Source organism: Emydura macquarii, unplaced genomic scaffold, assembly GCF_026122565.2.
Source record: "Emydura macquarii macquarii isolate MOO-44397 ecotype Brisbane River unplaced genomic scaffold, CSIRO-AGI_Emac_v2 contig_1551, whole genome shotgun sequence".
NCBI classification, from domain to species: domain Eukaryota; kingdom Metazoa; phylum Chordata; order Testudines; family Chelidae; genus Emydura; species Emydura macquarii.
In genome coordinates, this window is record NW_027131688.1 from 13497917 (window position 1) to 13518165 (window position 20249).

Genomic DNA, 20249 nt, shown 5'->3' on the forward strand with positions numbered 1-20249 from the left:
TTTCAAAGCTCCCCAAGGCTTTAAGGGTGCAAATGCAATGAAATACCTGTGAGAGCTTTCTGTAACGGGTGTCTAGCCCAATTTAGTTTGTATTCGAGAACTCACATCTCTCACAGGCCCCTTTGTAACTTCAACTATCTTATTCTCCTCTAAATGCGGTAATGTAATTACCCAACTTACATTACAATTTTCAATAGCAGTCTGGCTAGGTTTGGTCAACTGGATTGTTGCTGTTGTCTTTGCAACCCCTAAATTCACACCACCATAGTAGAACCCCATAAACACTAATACCCAGAAGCGTATTCATCTTCTCTTTCTGTAAAACAAATGACATCTTTCCTCCCTTGGGAGTATTCTTTATAACAATTTTATAAATTATTTATTTAAATACAATATATTTTATTAACAGTTTTATATTTTAACAATTGTATTTTAAATTAATAATTATATTAGATATGCAAATTTTCTGAAATTAAAGGCAACCTCTATAATCCAATCCAACCGAATGGTTAGGTCCCTTTTATCTGGGACAGAAAAGCAATCCCAGATTTTCAGGAGTTTGCAGATGTTTCAGAAGATCAGCCGGACCTGAAGTGCATAATATCTGCTCTGGCTACCACAAACAGCAAAGAACCATCCAGTGTTTTAAACTTAATACCCCTGTGCTGTTCTCTAATAAAGAAAGAACTGGCCAAACCTGGACAGCCCCAAAACATCTGGCATCCTCCATTCACCCATACTTTCAGCACCATTCTACACATGGCATCTTTCTTTTGCTAATGCAAGCCACAAAATGCTCACTGTCTTATCTATTTTAACTTTATTTTGTATTGTCTCTTCTGTTCATCTTTTCAATTAAGATGAGTGGAACCTTTTTCTATTTTTCTTTTCCTTTTCTGATTTTGCTACTGGATCCTAGCTGTGATTGTGGTTGTCGCAATGCCCTCTCCTTGGCTCCTTTCTTAGCTTTTCATTGAGTTACCTGCATGTGGAAAATAACTGGGGCATTATAAAACCTTGTGGGGTTCCAGTGGTTAGTTTGCTTTTCTATTATAACTTTCTGAATAGTTTTGTTAGTCTAGCTTCTGCTTCTTTGGGGTTTTTATATTTTATTAATAGCCTAAACCTTTTTGTGCTTTTGCGCAATCTCTAATATCTCCATTGGCCAGTTGGGCCATTCTATATGTTTGGCAGCTTTAAAGGTGGATAGCCTATATCCTGCTTCAGTGGTTATTGGTTGCTGTAGTATATTGGCTTCATTTAGAGAAATCTCCCTCAATACTTTCTTTACTAAATCTATTATTATTAGAAGGTTTCTTAATATATTTATCTCTATTATATCATTGCCATTTATGGTTTATTAGGCTGAATTGTTCTATTTCTTATTTTGTTCCTATCTAAAAAATTAATTAGAGGGCTAAATGGCACTTTGCTCTTTGCTTCATTAAATTCTTACAATTTCTTTTATTGCTACTGGAGGTCCAAATAGACTATTAGGTAAAAGGGTCTAATCAAAGGGTAGGTGGGCACCTATATTTACCAATATATTCTGTTTAAACTTCATTCTATAGATTTTTTTTTTTTAAATTCCACATGTACTGTGGGTCTTCCCCACACATCTTATTTTAAGTGTGCCATTAAGCCAGCGTGGTCTTTTGCTGACGCTGGGGAAATAGGGGGCACATGGCCTTCATATGTTAGATTTTTGGAGGGTGGAGGAAAAACTATAGGTGAGTTCCTCTCATGGCTGGCTATCCTTTGAAGCAACTTTTCGGTAGGTAGCCCATTGAGCTGCTCTTTAGGCTTATACTGCAATAGTTCTTTTCCAGCGCCAATTTCTACCTGAATTAGGAGTTTCTCTGCTCCTTATTAAACTTGCTGCTTTTACCTCTCCCTTCATTCCATTGGTCACCTTTTCCCTGTGGACCATTTTTTGAGAAGGTTACTACTGACACCTTATCTGGCTTTTTCTTTGGAGGTGGCCATGCTTTCTGTATTTTGCTTACAGTTTGTCCTACATTGTTTAAATCAGAATCTGAATTCTCAACAGTTACTGCTGTTTTAATTATTAGGCCAAATTGTGAAACTAATGTTCCTTCAGATTGTTTTACAATACACACTGTGGTACCTCCCTGAATTAACTCAGGATTTTCATGCACTAATTTACAAGTCGTACATGATTTTGGTTTTTCTTGTACCTGCTGTTCCTCTTTAGGAAAGCACATTATAGAATCTGAATCCCCTCCTGGGAAGAAAGACTTCACCTTTTCTTTCTTCAGGCTTTTAGTATTACTTCCATAGGGGAGTCCAGAAAAGTTTTCTGAACCTATTCCAGGACTAACCCTGTTCTTTTCTTTCAATTTTGTGAGAACAGTCTTTTTTAATGCTCACCATAGGACTGCTTCCATGAGCTCTGCTATTAACTACCTGCATAGCCTGCAGCTCTTCCTGTAAGCAAGCCGCTTTCTGTTGGCAGTATGCATGGTCAGCTACAGTCTGCTGGTTTTGAGAATTCAAAACCACATCTATTGCTACCTGTGTGGCAGTTTCCCTTAAGCAGCAATCTTGCTCCCTTAATATTCTAAGCCATTGCTTATCACAAGTGTGCTGCAGTTTTTTAGTCTGCAGCCCACCTTTCTTTTGTTATGTGGAGTTCTCAGTTTCAGGCTGAGCCTTCTCCCTAGACCAGAACTCCAGTTGCTGCTGGAGCAACTGCTGAACCTGGTTTGAGGAATCTTCTAACTTTTTGGATCCCTCTAACTCAAAAATTTGGAGATTTAGTTACTTTGCAGCCATGGTTGAGCTATCTGTTCGTGTTGTCCCAGGCATATCAGGCTATTGTACTACTGTTTGGGGAACCTATGGATTTGCCCAATGCCCTATTTTGTTCTGTGGCATAAGTTCTCTGAAGCGGCTCCTCTGGGTTATCCTTCTCATAGTGCAAACTGGAGGAATTCTCATCCCAAAGATTAGTCCTTTCCTCTTTATTGCACCATTCAGGAATTTCATTATCCCAACCTCTCTCTAATTGCCCCTTACTACTCCTTCTCTTACTTGCAATTCGCCTTTTGGAGCATATTTTTGGCACTGACAGAGCCCGTAACTAACTTTTATTTTCTTCCTCGATCTTTGTGAGCACCACCTGCACCACAGCTTGCCCCTCTAACACTTTTTGTTTCCACTCTGCTACCTCCTGAGCTAGACTTTCCTGTTCCTTTCTCCTATCATTTAAACTGATTTTGTGTTAAAACAACGGCTTCCAACACATCAGCCTTCGTGTTTGTGCTGACCAATTCCTCCTGTAGGGCAGCCTTCTGAGTATTTTGTGCCAATACTGTGACTCTCAGCACTTCAGCCTCTACCTTTGAATCAGCTGCTTCTTTCTATAATTTAGCCATTTTCTTCTTAACTCTTGCATCTTTGCCCTGAGATTGTCCACTAGTTCCTTCTCTGACTCCTGTTCCTGTGTTCTTGTTCTCAGGCTGTCCATGTCTTTATTTAAAATTACAGTTACCATTTGCAGGCCCTGCAAAGTGACCTGTTTGTTTGCCTTCTTGCTGAGAGTTGAAAAAGCAATCCCTCTTCTTTTAGGCTGAACACATTGTTCCCACTACTCACACAATTGTTGATAGGCACCAGGCTCAGTAAAAGCACCTTCTTTCCAGGGACTATTTTCTTTTTGCTTAATAAAACCTTCTAACCTGTTCCCTAACATTATTTCTAAAGTACTATTGTGATTCAGTTTCCTTTTTGCTGTCATTTTAGATCTTTATTTCAACCACTTTAACCAGGTGGAAATTTAGGTAGCAACCATCAATTTCCTCCCTTTTAATCTGTAAACTCTGCTATTTTCCTCAGAATTGAGCTTCAGTTTTGAGGTTCCTACAATTTCTCCAGGATAAAGTCTGCCTCCCGGGGCCTCCTCACCCTCGGTGCCTGACCCCAGAATCTGCCTCCTCAGGCTTCCTCGCCTTCAGTGTCTGATTCTGTTTCCTGTGGGGCTCCACACCCTATTTGCTGTGGGCCTCCTCACCCCATTTGCTTCTGGAATTTTTCAAATTAATCTAATCCAAGATCTTGGCTGCCTTCACACCTGGGTCTCCTTAAAATTAATCCTTAACTGTAAAAGGCCTTATAAATTATCCTATCTTCATAACTTATCAAACTACACTTTTCTGCACTTACCTTGATCCTTTATCTTGACCTAAACATTAAAGCACCATTAGCCTCTTTCTATAACACTATTAAATTTGACTTTCGAAAATGCAGGTGGGAACTTTCTTCCCTGACCAAAAAATTCAGATCGGGGGTGTGGAAATGCCCATAGTGATTTTTGGGGGATCCTGCTTACCCCTTGCTCCCTTGGCTAATGAAGCTGTACACCGGTCACCTTGACAGTGACGAGTGTTTTAATAACAGGTTAAGCAGTTGCAGAATGGTTGTAGAATGTGCCTTTGGGCGTTTAAAGGGTAGATGGAGGAGTCTCCTCACTAGGCTGGACATGAGTGAGAAGTTCCTCCCTTCTGTGATATCTGCTTGCTGTGTTCTTCATAATGTGTGTGAAGCAAAGGGGAAAAGGTTCCCCCAGGGTTGGGCTGTGGAGGCAGAAAGACTGGCCGCCAATTAGGAGCAGCCAGGTGCCAGCACTACGGTGAGAGCATACTGCGGAGCGCTTTGCATTAGGGAAACTTTGAAAACCAGGTTCTGCAATGAGATGCAGGAGTGATTTCTGTTCCTGTATGTTGTGCCTTTGATGATCCGCCAACCCCCCCCCCTCCCGTATGTTGTTTGCCTTTTAAGATCCCCCCACTACCCAACCCCCCTGTATGTTGTTTGCCTTTGATGCAGGACTGATTTCTGTTCCTGTATGTTGTTTGCCTTTGATACCCACACCGCCTACTGCCCTTCGATATCTGTGCCCGAAAAATCCCTCCTGAACAAGATATGACTTAATAAAGAAACGTTTTAGAAAAATGCAAAAATTTATTTTTTTAACATTCAAGTCTTGGGTGAAGGAGGGGGGAGGGTTCATTCACTGTCTCCAGGGGTAGGCTGGTAGCTTGGTGGCTAGCAGTCAGCATGGCCGCCACAGCTTTCTGCTCCCCTCCACTGGGGTGGAGGAGAGCAAGTACTGCACCCTGGCCAATCTCCTCCGGGACCTGTGTGGGGCAGGGGAGGGGAAGGGCGGCATAGCACTCCATCGAGGAGCATTATGAAGGGCCTGCAGCAGGACTCTGTCCACAATAAGACGGAGCAAGTCTGCTTGGTCCCGCAGTAGTCGCAGCATCTCCTGCGTGATGCTGCGATCATGTTCCTGCATTTGTCCCATGTTCTGGGACAAGGTCAGCCTCCACGCCCTTTGCTCTGTCTCTGCGGCTGCTGAGGCATTGATGAGCTCTGAAAAGATGTCATCTCTGCCTTTTTTTCTTCCTTTTTCTAATCTGAGACAGTCTGTCCGCAGCACTGCTTAATGGTCGGCCCACTGCCGAGGTGTCTACAGAATGAAAGAAAAATAAGAAGATAGCCATAGTTAGCATAGTGAAGAACAGGATACATCTGTATCAATCTCAATAATGATGCCTTGATACAATGTAGCTAATGATTTTCTCTCTGTGCTTGTATTTTAAACCCTTACAGAGAGGAACTGCGGATGGCTTTTTTTGGGGGAGGGGGAATCTGCTTGTACTCCAAACTCTTACAGAGAGAAACTGTGGACGGCGTGAGGAGGGGGTGTCTGTTTCTATTCCAAACCCTTACAGAGAGGGACTGCAGGGTGGGGGGGAGGGCTAGGATATTCTTAAAACACATGAAGCCATGATGCTGACTACCAAGAGTGCAGAGAAGAATCCTACCGTGGAGGGAGGAACAAGGCAGCCGTCCCTTGAAAAATTATTCAAGGGAAAACCGATTACATACATTAACTTTTCATGTGATATCAACTGATGATAAAAGTAGCGTTTCGCATCACATAAAAAACAGGATCCCTGGGTAACCACCCAGTACAGTTAACAAAACGCCTGAGATCCCCTTCGTTCCCTCCACACCCAATGTTCAAGGACAGAAATGCTAAGAAGAAAGAAAACTCACCAGATGTGCCTTCCCCGGGATCATTTGTGCTGTCCTGTGTGCTGGTGGACTGCTTGGGGGTCAGGAATAAGTCCTGACTTTGTGGGAGAACGGACACCCCGCTCTCCTGCACCCTGCTCTCCACAGCTTCCTTGTCCACGGAGTCCTCCACATTGTTCATGGACTGTGAGCTAGTGGAGGTATCAATGCTGCAGGGAGGCATCATGGTGGGATCGCCCCCCAGAATAGCATGCACTTCATCATAGAACCCGCATGTTTTGGGAGAGGAGCCTGAGCGGCTGTTAGCTTCCCTGGCTTTCTGATACGACTGGTGCAGCTCCTTGATCTTCATTCTGCACTGCTGAGCGTCCCTCTGGTGTCCCTTCTCCAGCATGCCCTGTGATATCTTCCAATAAATGTCCAGATTCCTTTTGCTGGCTCTGAGCTGAGCCAGAACTGACTCCTCTCCCCACAGCCCGATGAGATCTAAGACCTCTGGTCGACTCCATGCTGGAGCATGTTTGGGCTTTGCAGTAGACATGCTGAGAACAGTGGCAAAGCTCTCCCAATGCTGGGAGCAAGCACAGGAAATGGAAATTCAAATGTTCCCAGGGCTTGAGGGGAGGAGACTTTTCCTGCTTCTGTGAACAAAGAGCAGCACCGTGCGACTGCAGAGGGGTCAAAGTGGGGCATTTTGGGATACAGCCCGGAAGTTAGTTAATTTGATTTAAGATACTTTGCATCTACACTGATGCTAATTCGATTTAACAAATTCGATTTAGGCGCTACACCACTTGCAGAGGTGGTCTTATTAGGTCGATTTTACAGGCACCTTAATCCGAATTAACAGTGGCATCAGTGTAGATGCGGGTGTAATTAATTCGAATTAAGGGTCCTTAAGTCGACCTAAGTCACCAGTGTAGACCAGGCCCAAGAGATCATATGGCACAGTTACTCTATTGAGTTCTGTACCTTTTTCCCCATTCCCATGGGTGCCTCCTGGGAGTCTTGCTTATCGCAGCCTTGTACAACATGAGGTGGACACCCTTCTGATGAAGGATGTGATTGAACCGGTACCCGACCCCTTCTTTGGCAAGGGCTTCTACTCCCTGTACTTTCTCATTCCAAAAAAGGGAGTAGGTCTCCTCCCTCTACTCGATCTCCGGCTACTCAGACCAAGTTCTGTCTGATGATGCTCGCATCAATCATTCCCTCCCTTCTCCCTTGACGTGAAAGATGCATACTTCCACACTGACATCCATCCAGCTCACCACAAGTTTCTTCGCTTCCATGTGGGCAATAACCACTTCAGAGTTCTTCCCTCCGGCATCATGATGGCCCCAAGAGCCTTTATCAAGGTCTTCGCAGTCATCACAGTCCAAATGTGATGGCAGGGGTATTCTGTGTTCCCTTATGTAAATGACTGGCTGCTGGTGCTGCCAACCATTGCCGAAACGACATTGGCTGTCCGTGCTCTGTTCACTCTATGCCCCTCACCACTCTTGGCGTCTGTATCAATGAGGAGAAATCTGTGCTTGTCTCGATGCAGACAGTCCATTTCATCGGGGCATGCCTGGATTCTGTGACAGCTCAGGCCTTCCTCCCAGTGGACTGTTTCGCTACCCGGATGGTCCTCTTGGTGGCCCTACACTGCAATCCACGCACCACAGTGCGCTGCTGCCTCTGCCGCCTCCTCCACATGGTGGTCTGCACACCTGTGACGCTGCATGCCTGCCTGCATGTACATCGTCTACGATTGTGGCTCCTATCAGTCTGCAGACTCCACATTGACCCCCTGGATGCCACCTTGATCGTCCCACGCCTGGTCCGGGCCTCCCTAGCCTGGTGAACCAACTCTGCCGAGGTGCTGCTAGGCACCTCCTTTGCCACTCCCACAGCCAACATCACCATGGACACCTCCCTAGCCAGTTGGGGTGTCCACCTGGACAGATATGCTGCTGAAGGGGCTTGGACGGAGCGTGAAGCATGCATGCAATAGCTTGGTGCTGCGAGAAGGCCACTTAGCCTGCTGTGCATTCCTGCCCTTTATCTGAGCCCAACACATTCAGCTCCTCCCAACAATACCACTGCAGTGGCATATGTAAACAGACAACGGGGCACAGGGTCCCAGTAACTCTGGGCAGAGTCTGTCCGCCTCTGGTATATCTGCCACAATGTCACGTTCCATGTGGCATGCCGCTCGAGGGTGCTGAACTTTCTGGCAGAGGCATTCAGCTGGACCTGGTACCTCAATCACAAGTGGGAGCTACATGACCCTGCTCCCTGCTCCATCTGCAGGGTTAGGAGCACCTCTCACTGGGACCTTTCACCACTCACAAAAACAGCAAGTTCCCCTCTACTGCTCCTGGGGGAGCCAAGGGGCATGATTCACTGGGAGATGCTCTCCCCTTTCCATGGCAAGGTGGTCTTTGCTACTCCTTTCCCTCCATTCCTGTCCTTCCCACAAATCTTGTGCAAGATCTGCTGTGACCAGGCCACTGTCATACTCATGACCCTGGCCTGGCCCTGACAGTTCTGGTTTCCAGATCTGCTCAGACTCTCCACCCGTCCCCAATCCGTCTCCCTGCTCTGCCCAACCTCCTCACCCAGGAATGAGGCAGAGTCTGACACCCTAGCCCAGGCCCTCTTCAATTGACAGCCTGGTTTTTGGATGGAGCTCACACATAGACAATGCCAGCTCAACACCAGCGCGGCACATATTTACGCATAGTAGACGAGATTCCACACAGGCGTGCTACGCAGTGAAATGAAAGCATTTCACCTCCTGAGTGCAATGCTGCTCTGTCTCCCTCAAGGATATTTCTGTCCCCACCATTCTGGACTACCTCTTAGAACGTAAGACTTCAGGTCTTGCGCTTAGCTTGGTCCGGGTCCATTTAGCGGCACTTAGTGCCTTCCTTCTGCCGGTAGACAGACACTAAGTCTTTACTCCCCCCACCACCACTCAATTTCTCAAAGGGCTGATGAACAGCTTCCCACAGGTCCTTAAACCTACCCCTCCCTGGGATCTCAATCTTGTGCTCTCTGCCCTCACCGGACCTCCCTTTGAGCCCCTGGCCATGTGCTCCCTCTCACACTTCTCCATGAAGGTCATCTTCCTCATGGCCATAACTTTCACCAGATGGGTCAGCGAATTGGCAGCCATGAAGGCTGACCCCCAATATACGTCTTCCATAAAAACAAGGTCTCATGATGCCTTCACCTGAAATTTCTCCCAAAGATGGTCTCGCAGTTTCACCTCAACCAGTCCCTCCACCTCCGTCTTCTGTGCGTTCTAAACCGCATGTCAATCCAGCAGACAGGACTCTGCACTCCTTCAGTGTTAACTTGCATTCTACCTTGACTGAACCCCTGCCTCTCCATGCCTTTTCTTAGCCATCGCAGAGCAAGTCCAGGGGCCAAGTCCTCTCTTCACAGCACATATCCAAGTGGGTCCCTGAGTGCCTCAGAGAGTTGTACTATCCAACATCCTGCTGTCTGGCAGGATTATGGCCCACTCCACAGGGCGCAAGTGACCTTCTCCACCTCCCCAGCGGCCATCCCCTGGCACGACATATGCTGAGCAACAACCTCGCAATCCATACATACCTTCACAGCCCACTACCCCATCGACCAAAGAGTGGCAAAAGATACGGTCATGGGCTGTGCCATCCTACAGACAGCAATACTTCTTGCATTCTCGCACCCATCTCCAAGCTGACCACTGCTTGATACTTGTGTTTGGAATACATATAGAAATCATCACTTGAAGAAGATGAGTTACTTACCTGTAACTGGAGTTTCTTTGAGTTACTTACCTGTAACTTGGAGTTTCTTTGGTCCCTGTTTATATTCCAATAGCTGCCTAGCATCCCCTCTGCTGCAGACTGAGCTAATCAGAAGGAGTGTTGTCCCGCATTGCCTCTTCTAACCTTGCCTGGAACATGAGGCAATGTACAACACACGTGCGGGTCAACAGACACTGCTACTGAAAATTTCCAGTGCATGCACATTCACATATGGAACACAAATAGGGACCAAACATCACAAAGAACCTCCGGTTACAGGTAAGTAGCCTCCTCTTCAGTCAAACTGGAAGTAAATAGGAACATGGGGGAAACATACAGACATACATCTGAGAAAATTAGAGTTGCTGGAAAAAATCATTCAGTTTATCAATATCTCAAAGATAGAAAGTCGTAAGTGGATTTGGAACCTGTCAATTATTTTAATACCGCTATCAGTTTACAAACCTTAAGCCACTCTGCCAAAAAATCAATTGTATGGTTCATTTGAAATTTGGGCTGATAAAGGCTTTTTTTAGCACTTCTGTCCCACCTACTTGCCAGTGGGAGATTGTTCTCAATGCTATATTTTCTAATGCTTTGTACAGTTGTGTAAAAATATCCTAAGTGATAAGGCGTGCGCCATTTCTGGCTTGTTTGTATTTATCTGGCCAGCATATCAGGTTCAGAGTCTGCAGAATGCAAGGTTACTTCAATATAAGTTTCTAGCCTTTATGGTTGTGAAGATCACTTACCAAACATGATCTGATGTGGAACTACCTTAAGGTATGTCTACACAGCAGCCAGGAAGTGTGACTGCAGCACGTGTAGGCATTGATCTAGCTAGCTCAAACAACAATTGCATGAAGCAGCCACAGCACAGGACAGCAGCAGAAGCCAGCTGTCTGTGTGTGTACCCTGAATTCTGGATGGGCTTTTGCTTAGGCAGCTAGCTTGTGTCACCGCCCATGTCGCCACCCAAGTCACTGCAGTTTCACTACTATTTTTAGTGAGTGAGTTAGATCAACGCTAGTTCGGGTACGCTACATGTGCTACAGTCACACCTCCCGGTTCCTGTGTAGACACACCCTTAGACAAAAGTCACAGGTCTCAGATGTGTGAACTGAATTATATTTTAAGGTCCATGACTTCAAACAATTTAGGTGCACAGTTTTGAACCTAATCTCTGCATCCTGTTGCTGTATTTGTGCGAGCAAATGGCATGCACAAATTGCCAAATAAATTAAAAGAATGAGGGCTCAGTAAGTACCCTGTTTGACCATTTTCGTCACTGAGTGATGCTGAATGCAAAGGTAATTTAATAAGGGCCATATTCTGTTCTCTGTATGAGTGTATTGTACCCAGTGGAAGATCCCCTTACGGACTGAGGGGCAAATATGGCTCTAATTTTGCAGTCCATGGACAATAATACAAAATGGAATGTGACTCTTTTTGTACAAAAGTTTAATACATACCTCTGTTAATTTCCTTTACCTAATTTAAGTTAATTGGCAATAGTTTCTAGTTATGAAAAAGTTTGAATAATTACTTGATTATTCCCAAATTCTTCTAGTAGTTCTTTGTTGTCCTAAACGTAGTGTCTAACAAGGAACTGAAAATTATTTAATCTCATTTTGGGGAGAGATGTTGTCTTTATACTAGGAATATCTCAAATTTAAAAACAAAGTAAATTTATGCCAAAAAGTCTCCATAATTCTGTGTAAAAGCAAACTACTCCTCAGTAATTTAAAATGATAATCTAATGATCCCTGGCCTTAAAAATCTATGAATCTGTGGAATTATAGCTGATAAGTGGCCCTCATGTTCAATGATGTTCTTTTCTAGGGTCATTTACATATGAAGCCTGATTTAGTCATAGCCTAAATGTAGCTGCAGTCCTCTAAAGTGTAATCTATACTAGTCATGCAGAGGGAGTGTTTTGCTGGATTCCAGCTATGACTGCAGTGTCCTTGCTAGGCAGCAAAGCTGCTCAAGGATGTTAAAATGCTTACTTGCAGTTGTTTCTGGGGTTTCTGCGATGGATGATTGATTTGCTATATCTGGAGATTCAGACCTGGAAATCTGAGTGAGGCAGAATGTGTTCACTGTTTTGGTGAAGCAGGGTGTTGAGAGGACAGACAGCTGGCTGTTGACCTCAGGAAAATGACAAATGGTGGGCCAGGTGCCCTGATCATCAGAGAATGCCTGTAAACCCTCAATTTCCACAGGCATGATGGACAAAATTAACTTGTACTAAAGGAAGGCTTCCTTCTAGAAATAAATATTAACCTTCCATTATCAGTTAAATGGCTGGGGAAATTAATTCCAGTTTGTGGTTGGGAAGGTTTTTAAACAGCAAACACACACCCTTCATACTTTATCATGTTGAAAAACATCTTCCTCCAAGAGTGTAATTGCTACATACATGTGGGATACAAATGTCATATCACTATAGTAATCTAAGATGCTAGGGTCTGCTCTAGAAACCAGATTAAATTGGTTACACAAATATAACAGTATAACCTAGGCTGCTTCATATTTAAGTCAATTTTAAACTAACTTACTATAGAAAAGAGAGAGAGAAAAAAAAAAGCCCTAACATTTAAAGAAGACCTGAAGAAGAGCTTTATGTAGCTTGAAAGCTTGAATCTTTCACCAACAGAAATTGGACTAATAAAAGATTCTCACCCACCTTGTGTCTCAAACATTTAAAGAATAATAGAAAGAGAAGCCAGCATACAATTCACTTAAGATATCCCTCCATTATGAAGTATGAGCATGTGAACGGAAAAAAATCAGGAAGCATATAGTTTTCCAACATACAAGATTTGATTACATGTTCTGTTTTCCATTTCCCATTTTTATTTTAAAACGTATGGTCACTTCATAAAACAATGAGAATTTTCAAATAACCACTGAGCCAGATTCTTTTCAAAGCTACATGAAATCAATGGAGTTGTCCCACTTTATACCAGCTAAGCATCTGGCCTATTTTTTTAAAGTTTGCTTTGTTGCAATTACAATGCACACTTATAGATGTGCTCATTTTCCTAAAGAGCATGTATATACCTCTGTAATTGCTTTAATTTTCTTTACAAAGCTTTAACAAGTGCTTTCAGGACTTTTGCGTTAGCAAAAATAATTTACCTTGAGTGCTGGAATTGGGTTCTTACTCATGCTTGCATTCACATTTTTTGTTTAAAAATTGAGTTCTAGCTTTTCTGTGCGGTGATGTCCAGTCAAATTTTAATATATCCTCATTAAATGTAGCATTTAATTATTTTCAATGCTAATGTGCAGACACATGGTGAATTTCATGCTCATGTGAGGCCTGGAGTGTGAATTTCAAAAGTATTCTCTGCTTACATGTCTGAGTTACAGTCAGCTAAAACTCTCTAACCTGCATGAGTCCTTATTGGAAGAAGTTTTTGTTTTAACATGAGTTTTTATTATTATTATTATTATTTAATTTATTAATTTATTAATTTATATTACTATGGCACTAAAGTGCTCTAGTCAAATCCAGGACCCTCTTGTGTAATGCGCTATACAAACACAGAACAAAAAGATGGTCCCTGCCCCTTACAGCTTACAATCCAAGTGTAAAATGAGATGACAATTAGGTCTTCAGCAGGTGTAATTTGATGTAGTTCCTTTGAAGTCAACGGAGCTATGCCAATTTACCTCAGCTAAGGATCTGACCCATGGAGTGATATTCTAGTTTATATCCAAAAAAAGGAAGTTAGCCTTCTTACAGATCTTTACTTTTTTCAATGCTCTTTTCAGTCAGTGTGATGCTTTAAACCATCTATTTCTTTTAGAGTATTATGAATTGTTAGTTTCTGTGGAACAGAAGGCTTCTCCCCGTCCTTTCCTCATTTTTGATTTTTGATTTTGTGCTGCTCCAAAGGCTACAGTTTACATGCATGCTAAATAAATACCCTAATGCTGATCTCACACCTGTGTAAATCAGAAGTATTCCACTGAAGTCAGTGGCGTTACTGATATAAAAATGGTCGGAGGGCAGAATCAGGACCTGTGGCTGGTTTGAAAAATTTGTCAATTGTTTTTCAGTGGATGGTTTTTTTAGTGAAAACTTTTCACAACGTGTCAGCTTTCCTGGAAAATTTTCCATTTTTTTTTTTTAAATCAGAAAACCAAACCTCTGAAAAAAATTCTATCCAAAAAGTTTTAAAAAAAAAAAAAAAAAAAAAATTTGGAGGGGGAGGGCTTATGAAGGAAGGGGAGAAGAAATAACATTTTCCAACTAACTCTACTTAATACATACTCCAAGGCTAATAGATTGCTCTGTGAAGATCTTATTTCCTATGTTCACATGCATCAAGACCTTGACATGAAATCTGCATTGACTTCATTTCTCATGATGTAGGGATATTTTTTTCTGTTGGGAGATTCAGAACTGTACCCCTCAAAAACCATAGACACACTTGAACACAACTTCCCGGTATAGGGAATATAGGTATGATTTTTTTTTTTTTGTTTCAACATACGTTCTGGGATTAAATGAGAAGACAAGTTATTTTGGAAATACTTCAAAGGTGCATTGATTTTTGTGAATCACTTTAAAGGACACTTTAGACACTACAGTAGCTGAGTGGTGGTATGGACCAACGCTGTTATATTAATAACTGAAATAACGAACGCCGAGAACTTGCTCCACTGATCTGGTCAGCATTTGCTTTTACGGCCAGGCATGCACATTTTCGGACTGCTGCAGTCTGACATCTTTGCCCTTGATCAAAGAGCGAAAAGGAAGGGAAGAAGAGAGGGAGGAATAACTCCGGATCATCAAACTGTTTCCCACCTTTGGAATTAAAACTGGCTTTATCAGAGAACAGCTGCTCCAGAGCTAACATTACTTGTCCTTTCTCTTGGTTTGTCTTCTCTCTGCTGATGTCTGGTAGCTGACAGTGTGGCTTCATTTTAATTGAGCCACAATGTGGCATTTGATTTTTGTTTTTGAAGAACAGTTGCCTCACTAAGCACAGCTGATTCGTGCTGCTGCTCAAGATACCCTGGCAGGCATTTGAAAACAATACAGACAGACGAGCCTGAGAAGAATCAATAGTTTTCCTTTAAAGATTCATGCTTTGCATGTGTAATTTTTTTGGCTTTCACATTGGGAGAAGTTATTGTTGGTGGAACAGTTTGTTTTCTATTTAAACATTGAAAATAAATGAAGTGTTGTGGGTCACTCCAATTCAGAAGCCTTTCCTTAAACCCCAATCCTGCAATGAGATTTATTTGGATCCCCATTTAAAGTCAACAGGACTTCACAGAAGCACAAGGTTCTGCCTCTGCTGAGTTCATTGTATGATCGGTACTTTAATATTTCCTTGGTCCTGGAAGTCCTGAGGTAAGAAAGGACTGGGGACTAGAACCCTGCAAATCCGCAGATCAGATGCGGATACAAATTTTGTATCCGTGCTGCGCTCTACTACAGACCTCAGGATTTGGCCCATAGACTTTTATTTTTGAATTTATCAGCATGCTACTGTGTCTGTGGGACAGGACATCATGTTCCTTGACACTGTGTAGATATATGTGGATTTACTTTAATTAATCAACCAGACTGCAATCCTGCAAAAACAGAGCGTGAAGCTTATTACCACGAGATGCAGCATGTCTGGCTCACAATGTAAGCACTGCACTCAGTAGTAAGTGTTGGCAGGATTGGGCCCCTACAGATTTTTGGCCTGATTACTGGCACACTCACTTGCAGCAATGGAAATCAAGAGTTAATTCCGTGATTCCGCTCTGCTGGCCCCCTGGGAGGAGCGATGCTTTGGGGTATGACTGGGGGAGGGGTGTGACTGCAGCAAGCTGTGCTCAGCCGGCTGTGTCCAGCTGGCATAGGCCCCTTGAGGGATGTGGTTGAAAGACATCCCTGGGTTTTCAAGGTTGGAGCCTGTTGTTTGAAATAGCTATGTCATCTTCCTTAGATTATGGTAGCAAAACTGAGATGCAGTGTTGAGATCAATTGCTTCCTTTGTTTACAGTTTCACACTGCATTACAGGGTGCTCTTGGATCCCTGACCTGCTGCTACTTCACTAAGTAACTTTTCTCCTCTATGGCAGGTTCTGCCAGACCTGGAGCTCTCGCCATGATTGTCTATGCCACTACATCTTCCAGCTAATGCACCAAGTGCCGTTCCCCATGCAGCTGCCAGCCTGTTTGCTAGGGTTTGCAGCAAAGAGCCTGTTACTCCACTTCTTTGTCCATTTCTTTGGCTTCCTATTCCTTTAAGTGCAATTCAAAGTTAACTTTGGTCGGTAAAGACCAATATGGCGTATGTTTTGGCTATGGTGAAATGCTGCTTCTCTCTCCGCGTATCGCTGTAGCAACTGAGATGAGCTGAGGCTGTTGAGTTAACAGTCTCCTAGGATAGTTTGATTATCCAGTAAAATGTTGGAATTCACTTCTCCCATTGGTCCTTGCTGACAGGCCTGGTACAATGCCCTTCTCTCTTCTCAGGCACTTGAATATGTGTTGGGGATTGGGGAAGGGGGTATGAGTGTGCTGTGTCTGTTAGTACCTTTTGTTGTTGCTGTTTTATACTTTGTTCTATTTGCAGTGGAGTAGGCAGGCTACCAGCTGGGATATTAGCATGATTAAATAGCTCGATTAGTTATATCTTAAAAGAAGAACAAAAAACCCTGCCCAACAAATTGTACCCGAAGAGCCTGATTGAAAGCCCATTTTTAAAGTTGATGGAAAGACTCCTGCTGACTTCAAGTGGCTTTGGACCAGGTCCATAGCAAGTTTACGTAACCATGTATTCCTGTCATTGGGCCTCCCCTCTCCCTCCACAGACTCTCTTCCCATGTGTGTGTTACAAAACTGTTGTATTTTCTTTTAACTTTATAAATTCTTTAGTGAAGGGACTCTAGCTCACTAGATGTTTGAATAACTAGCAAAAATGGGCCTCATCCTGGCTGGGTCTCTGGGTGTTACTGTAATAAAAAATAACAATGCACTTGGAGACATTTTATAATTGGATGCATATTCTAAACCACCCCTGCCTCAACTGTGCATGGAGATAGAGAAGCTTGCCATACCATTGACTCAACTCAAGTTCTGTCTGCTCAGGAGCCATATGGAACAACGAAAGCTATGCATGCGTCAGTGGACAAACAGAAGACTGGATACAGCCTAATTTTTTTATACATTTTATTTCTAGATTAGTATAAACCTCATTCCATCTAGTTACACTAACAGCCTGTGAAGTCAGTGGGTCTGAACTTGAGCTTTGTGCAGTAATGTACTTAACTAGAAGAAGCTCTCTGAAATAACTGCTTGATTCTTATGTTCAAAACCAGAACTGTTCCATAATGCTATCTGATAAGGACAGGGGTCTCAGGAAAGCTCTGCTAAGAAATGTTGAAAGCTTATCTTAGAGGCTTCATGTGCCTAACGACACCAACCTATTGTGGAAAAGGTTCAGGAGTTCAGTGTGTGTTAGTGAAATAACAGTGGCAATGATGCTACCACCAGCAATAGTTGACTTTGTGTCACAGAGAGTGAGTTTATCTAAATAGCCATTACCACCAATTTGTCTTGGAATTCCTGTTGTGCCATTTTGATTGTAAAAGAGTTAGGTGCACCAAGGAAGGTTTCCTAGAGTATTGAAAACTTGCCAGTAGCTATGGCAATCAATGTTTTTCCTCTCTTAGGTTTATTCACTAACTAGACTGACAGTCAAACATTGGAACTAGTGGCATTGTTCCACACTGAAGGATTCCACTTGCTTTGTTCAGCCAGTATTTGAGATTTTTAAAAATTATTTAAACATTGAATCTAGAACATTTCCCAGTTTGTGTGTCTGCCCCACTCCTCTACGTTTTAGATGCTGTTAATCAGACAGCCAGAAAATTAATTCACTGGGTGAACTACTTGCTCTTTTTTTTTGTCAAATAACTTGTGAATGGTTCTTATCTTCCCCTCATTTACCATAAAACATCTGGCTAGCAGCTTTAAAAATAAAGAACATCTGTATGCCAAAAATACACAGCTGTATGTGTGCCACTGATGATCCAACCCTAGCACATGCCAAATGGAAATTTATTAATCTGGGATGGGTTTGGAGAAGGCTCCATGAGATAATCCACAGCACCGTTAATTATTTTTCTATTTTCTTATCTCAGCGTTGTCCCGGGTTATATAGTAATGTTGCTGAATTACAATAACTCAAAACTATAAACTACTATAGTCACTCTTCTGATGTTAATAACTAACTTGAATATGGGTTGACTCCAAAGACTCTTCTGTGTGGGCAGGGAGAATCACTTTTGTTATAGGTTTGTACAATGCCCAGCCTCTAGGCTGTATCCTAATGCAGACGATGATGTCAGACAGAAAATCAGTCAATTAGCACTAGCTTCTAAACAAGCTTTCCAATTTAAATATCTTCTATGCATCCACTTTTACTTCAGGGGTTTGTTAATTTTACTGATAATGAGACTTCAAACATTACTTTCAGACAACTTAATTTTGCAAGTGTACCCTAGTAGAGTAAACTAGTGTGAATTAAATACATTTGTAGCACCTCTTCCCATTACTTCAAAGGGACCCTTAGTAGTTTAGGCCTATATATATATTGTAAAGGGTTCGGGCTCACCCCTTGCTGCTCTGGGCTTCTTCTCCCACAAACCACATGCAGATGCAGCTTTGTGCTCCCACCAGTGCTCTTTATTCAAAGGCTGTAACCCGCCACCATCTATTTACATACACAGTCCAGGCTCAGGGGCCACACAGCTCTAGCCACTAGCTCAGGGCAGCTCACCTCTAACTGTGGCTTCTCCCTATCTGGTTGGTTGGTTGGTCGGTCAATCACTCAACCCCCCGGCCTCCCACACACACACTTCCTTCCTGGGAGCCTTTATAGGGCCTGGCCTAATGAGCTCCACAGCTGCTCCTCATTAACCCATTCAGTGCAGGCTCACTCAGCTGGCTCCAATCCCCTGTTAATTATGGCTCCAGTACTATTTGAATACCAGGGGAGGAGCCACTGAACCTGGACTCAATTAATTACAGGGGACAACAAATGAAAAAACAGGGACGGGCGTGAAGGTCAAAGGGCTAAACAGAGGGAACCTGAAGGGGACACTGAGCAGAGAACTCCGAACAGCGCCCACTGCTCCTCGAAGGTAGCCAAGGAGTTAGCGGATGAGGCCCAGAGGAACTCTGCCTGGAGACATGATTGGAAGAAGGCCTCACAGTCGCAGAGCACCTCCTCAGCCAGCGTCCTCTCCCTAGTGTTGTAGATGGCCGCCTTGGCCAAGGCAAGGAGGAGGTTGACAAGGAGGTTCCGTGACTTTCTGGGGCCGCTGATAGGGTGTGCATAGATGAGGAGTGTGGGGAGAAATGCAGCCAGAACCTCAGGAGGAGGTTCTGAAGGAGCTGGAATAGGGGCTGCAACCTGGCGCACTCCAGGTAGACGTGCGCCAGGGTCTCCATCATACCGCAAAAGAGACAGGCTTCGGGATGGGGCGTGAACGGCACCAGGTACACGCCCGTGCTCACAGCTGTGTGAAGAAGCTGCCAGCTGATATCCCTGGCGGGCCATGGAACCAAGGTGGAATGCAGGCTGGCCTGTTAGGGCTCCAATGGCAGTGGACTGGTTTAGCCTTAAGTTTTCAGCCAGCATCCTGTCACAATATATATATTAGTATTAACGAAAAGAAGCTAGTATTTTTCTTTCAGTACTTGCTGATGTCCTTTCCACATTAGGTATGCATGTGCCGCGTGGACAGTTGCTGGAGATTTTTTCTTTCAGTGGTATCTGCTGGGCCGCCTCTAGCGCCCTCTGGTGTCGTGCGCTCATGAGCCAGTATAAGGGACCCGGCCAGCTCTGCACCCTGTGGTTTTTTTTATAACCCTCTTGTAATGGTGGCTGAAACAGCTCCTCTTCCTCCAGCAAATTCCTACTCGGTGGTCTTAGTTTAGTCCTTTTCCCTTGTTTATCTATACCCACTGCTTCATTTTTCTTAGTTGGATTGTTGTAGATTAGTTTTATACAGTTAGTTGGTGCCTTTTGCCTTGTTAGTGGAGTTTCATCCGCTTCCAGTGCTGGGGTATGCCTTGGTCCCTAGGTTTCAAACTGTGTGCCTCCTGCAGCAAGCTCATGCCTGTGGGTGACCTGCACTCCAGTTGTCTGATGTGCCTGGGAGAGACTCGTATCAGGGACTGCTGCTGAATCTGTCAGGACTTCAAGACCCATATGAGAGAGGCCAGGTTGAAGGCCCTCTTGATGGAGGCGGTGCTCTGTCCCTCATTGGAGCTGAGGCAGTCCGACTCAACACTCAATTCTTCAGTGTTGGTGTGGAGCGCTCCTTCCACCATGAGAGTCCCTTGGCACCGTTCTCCTTTACAGGTGC

The 20249-nt window shown here is 43.7% G+C and overlaps 2 protein-coding genes across 2 annotated transcripts in view; one reads left to right on the top strand and one right to left on the bottom strand.

The window, feature by feature from the left end:
• The window catches only part of MNAT1 (MNAT1 component of CDK activating kinase), a 183825-nt gene that overhangs the window by 149392 nt on the left and 14184 nt on the right, over nt 1-20249 (top strand). The gene's annotated exons all lie outside the window — the stretch shown is intronic.
• Nucleotides 5936-6607, bottom strand: LOC137157680 (zinc finger and SCAN domain-containing protein 29-like). Its single transcript, XM_067555121.1, has one exon. It carries the CDS (start codon nt 6605-6607, stop codon nt 5936-5938), a length of 672 nt encoding a protein of 223 aa, XP_067411222.1.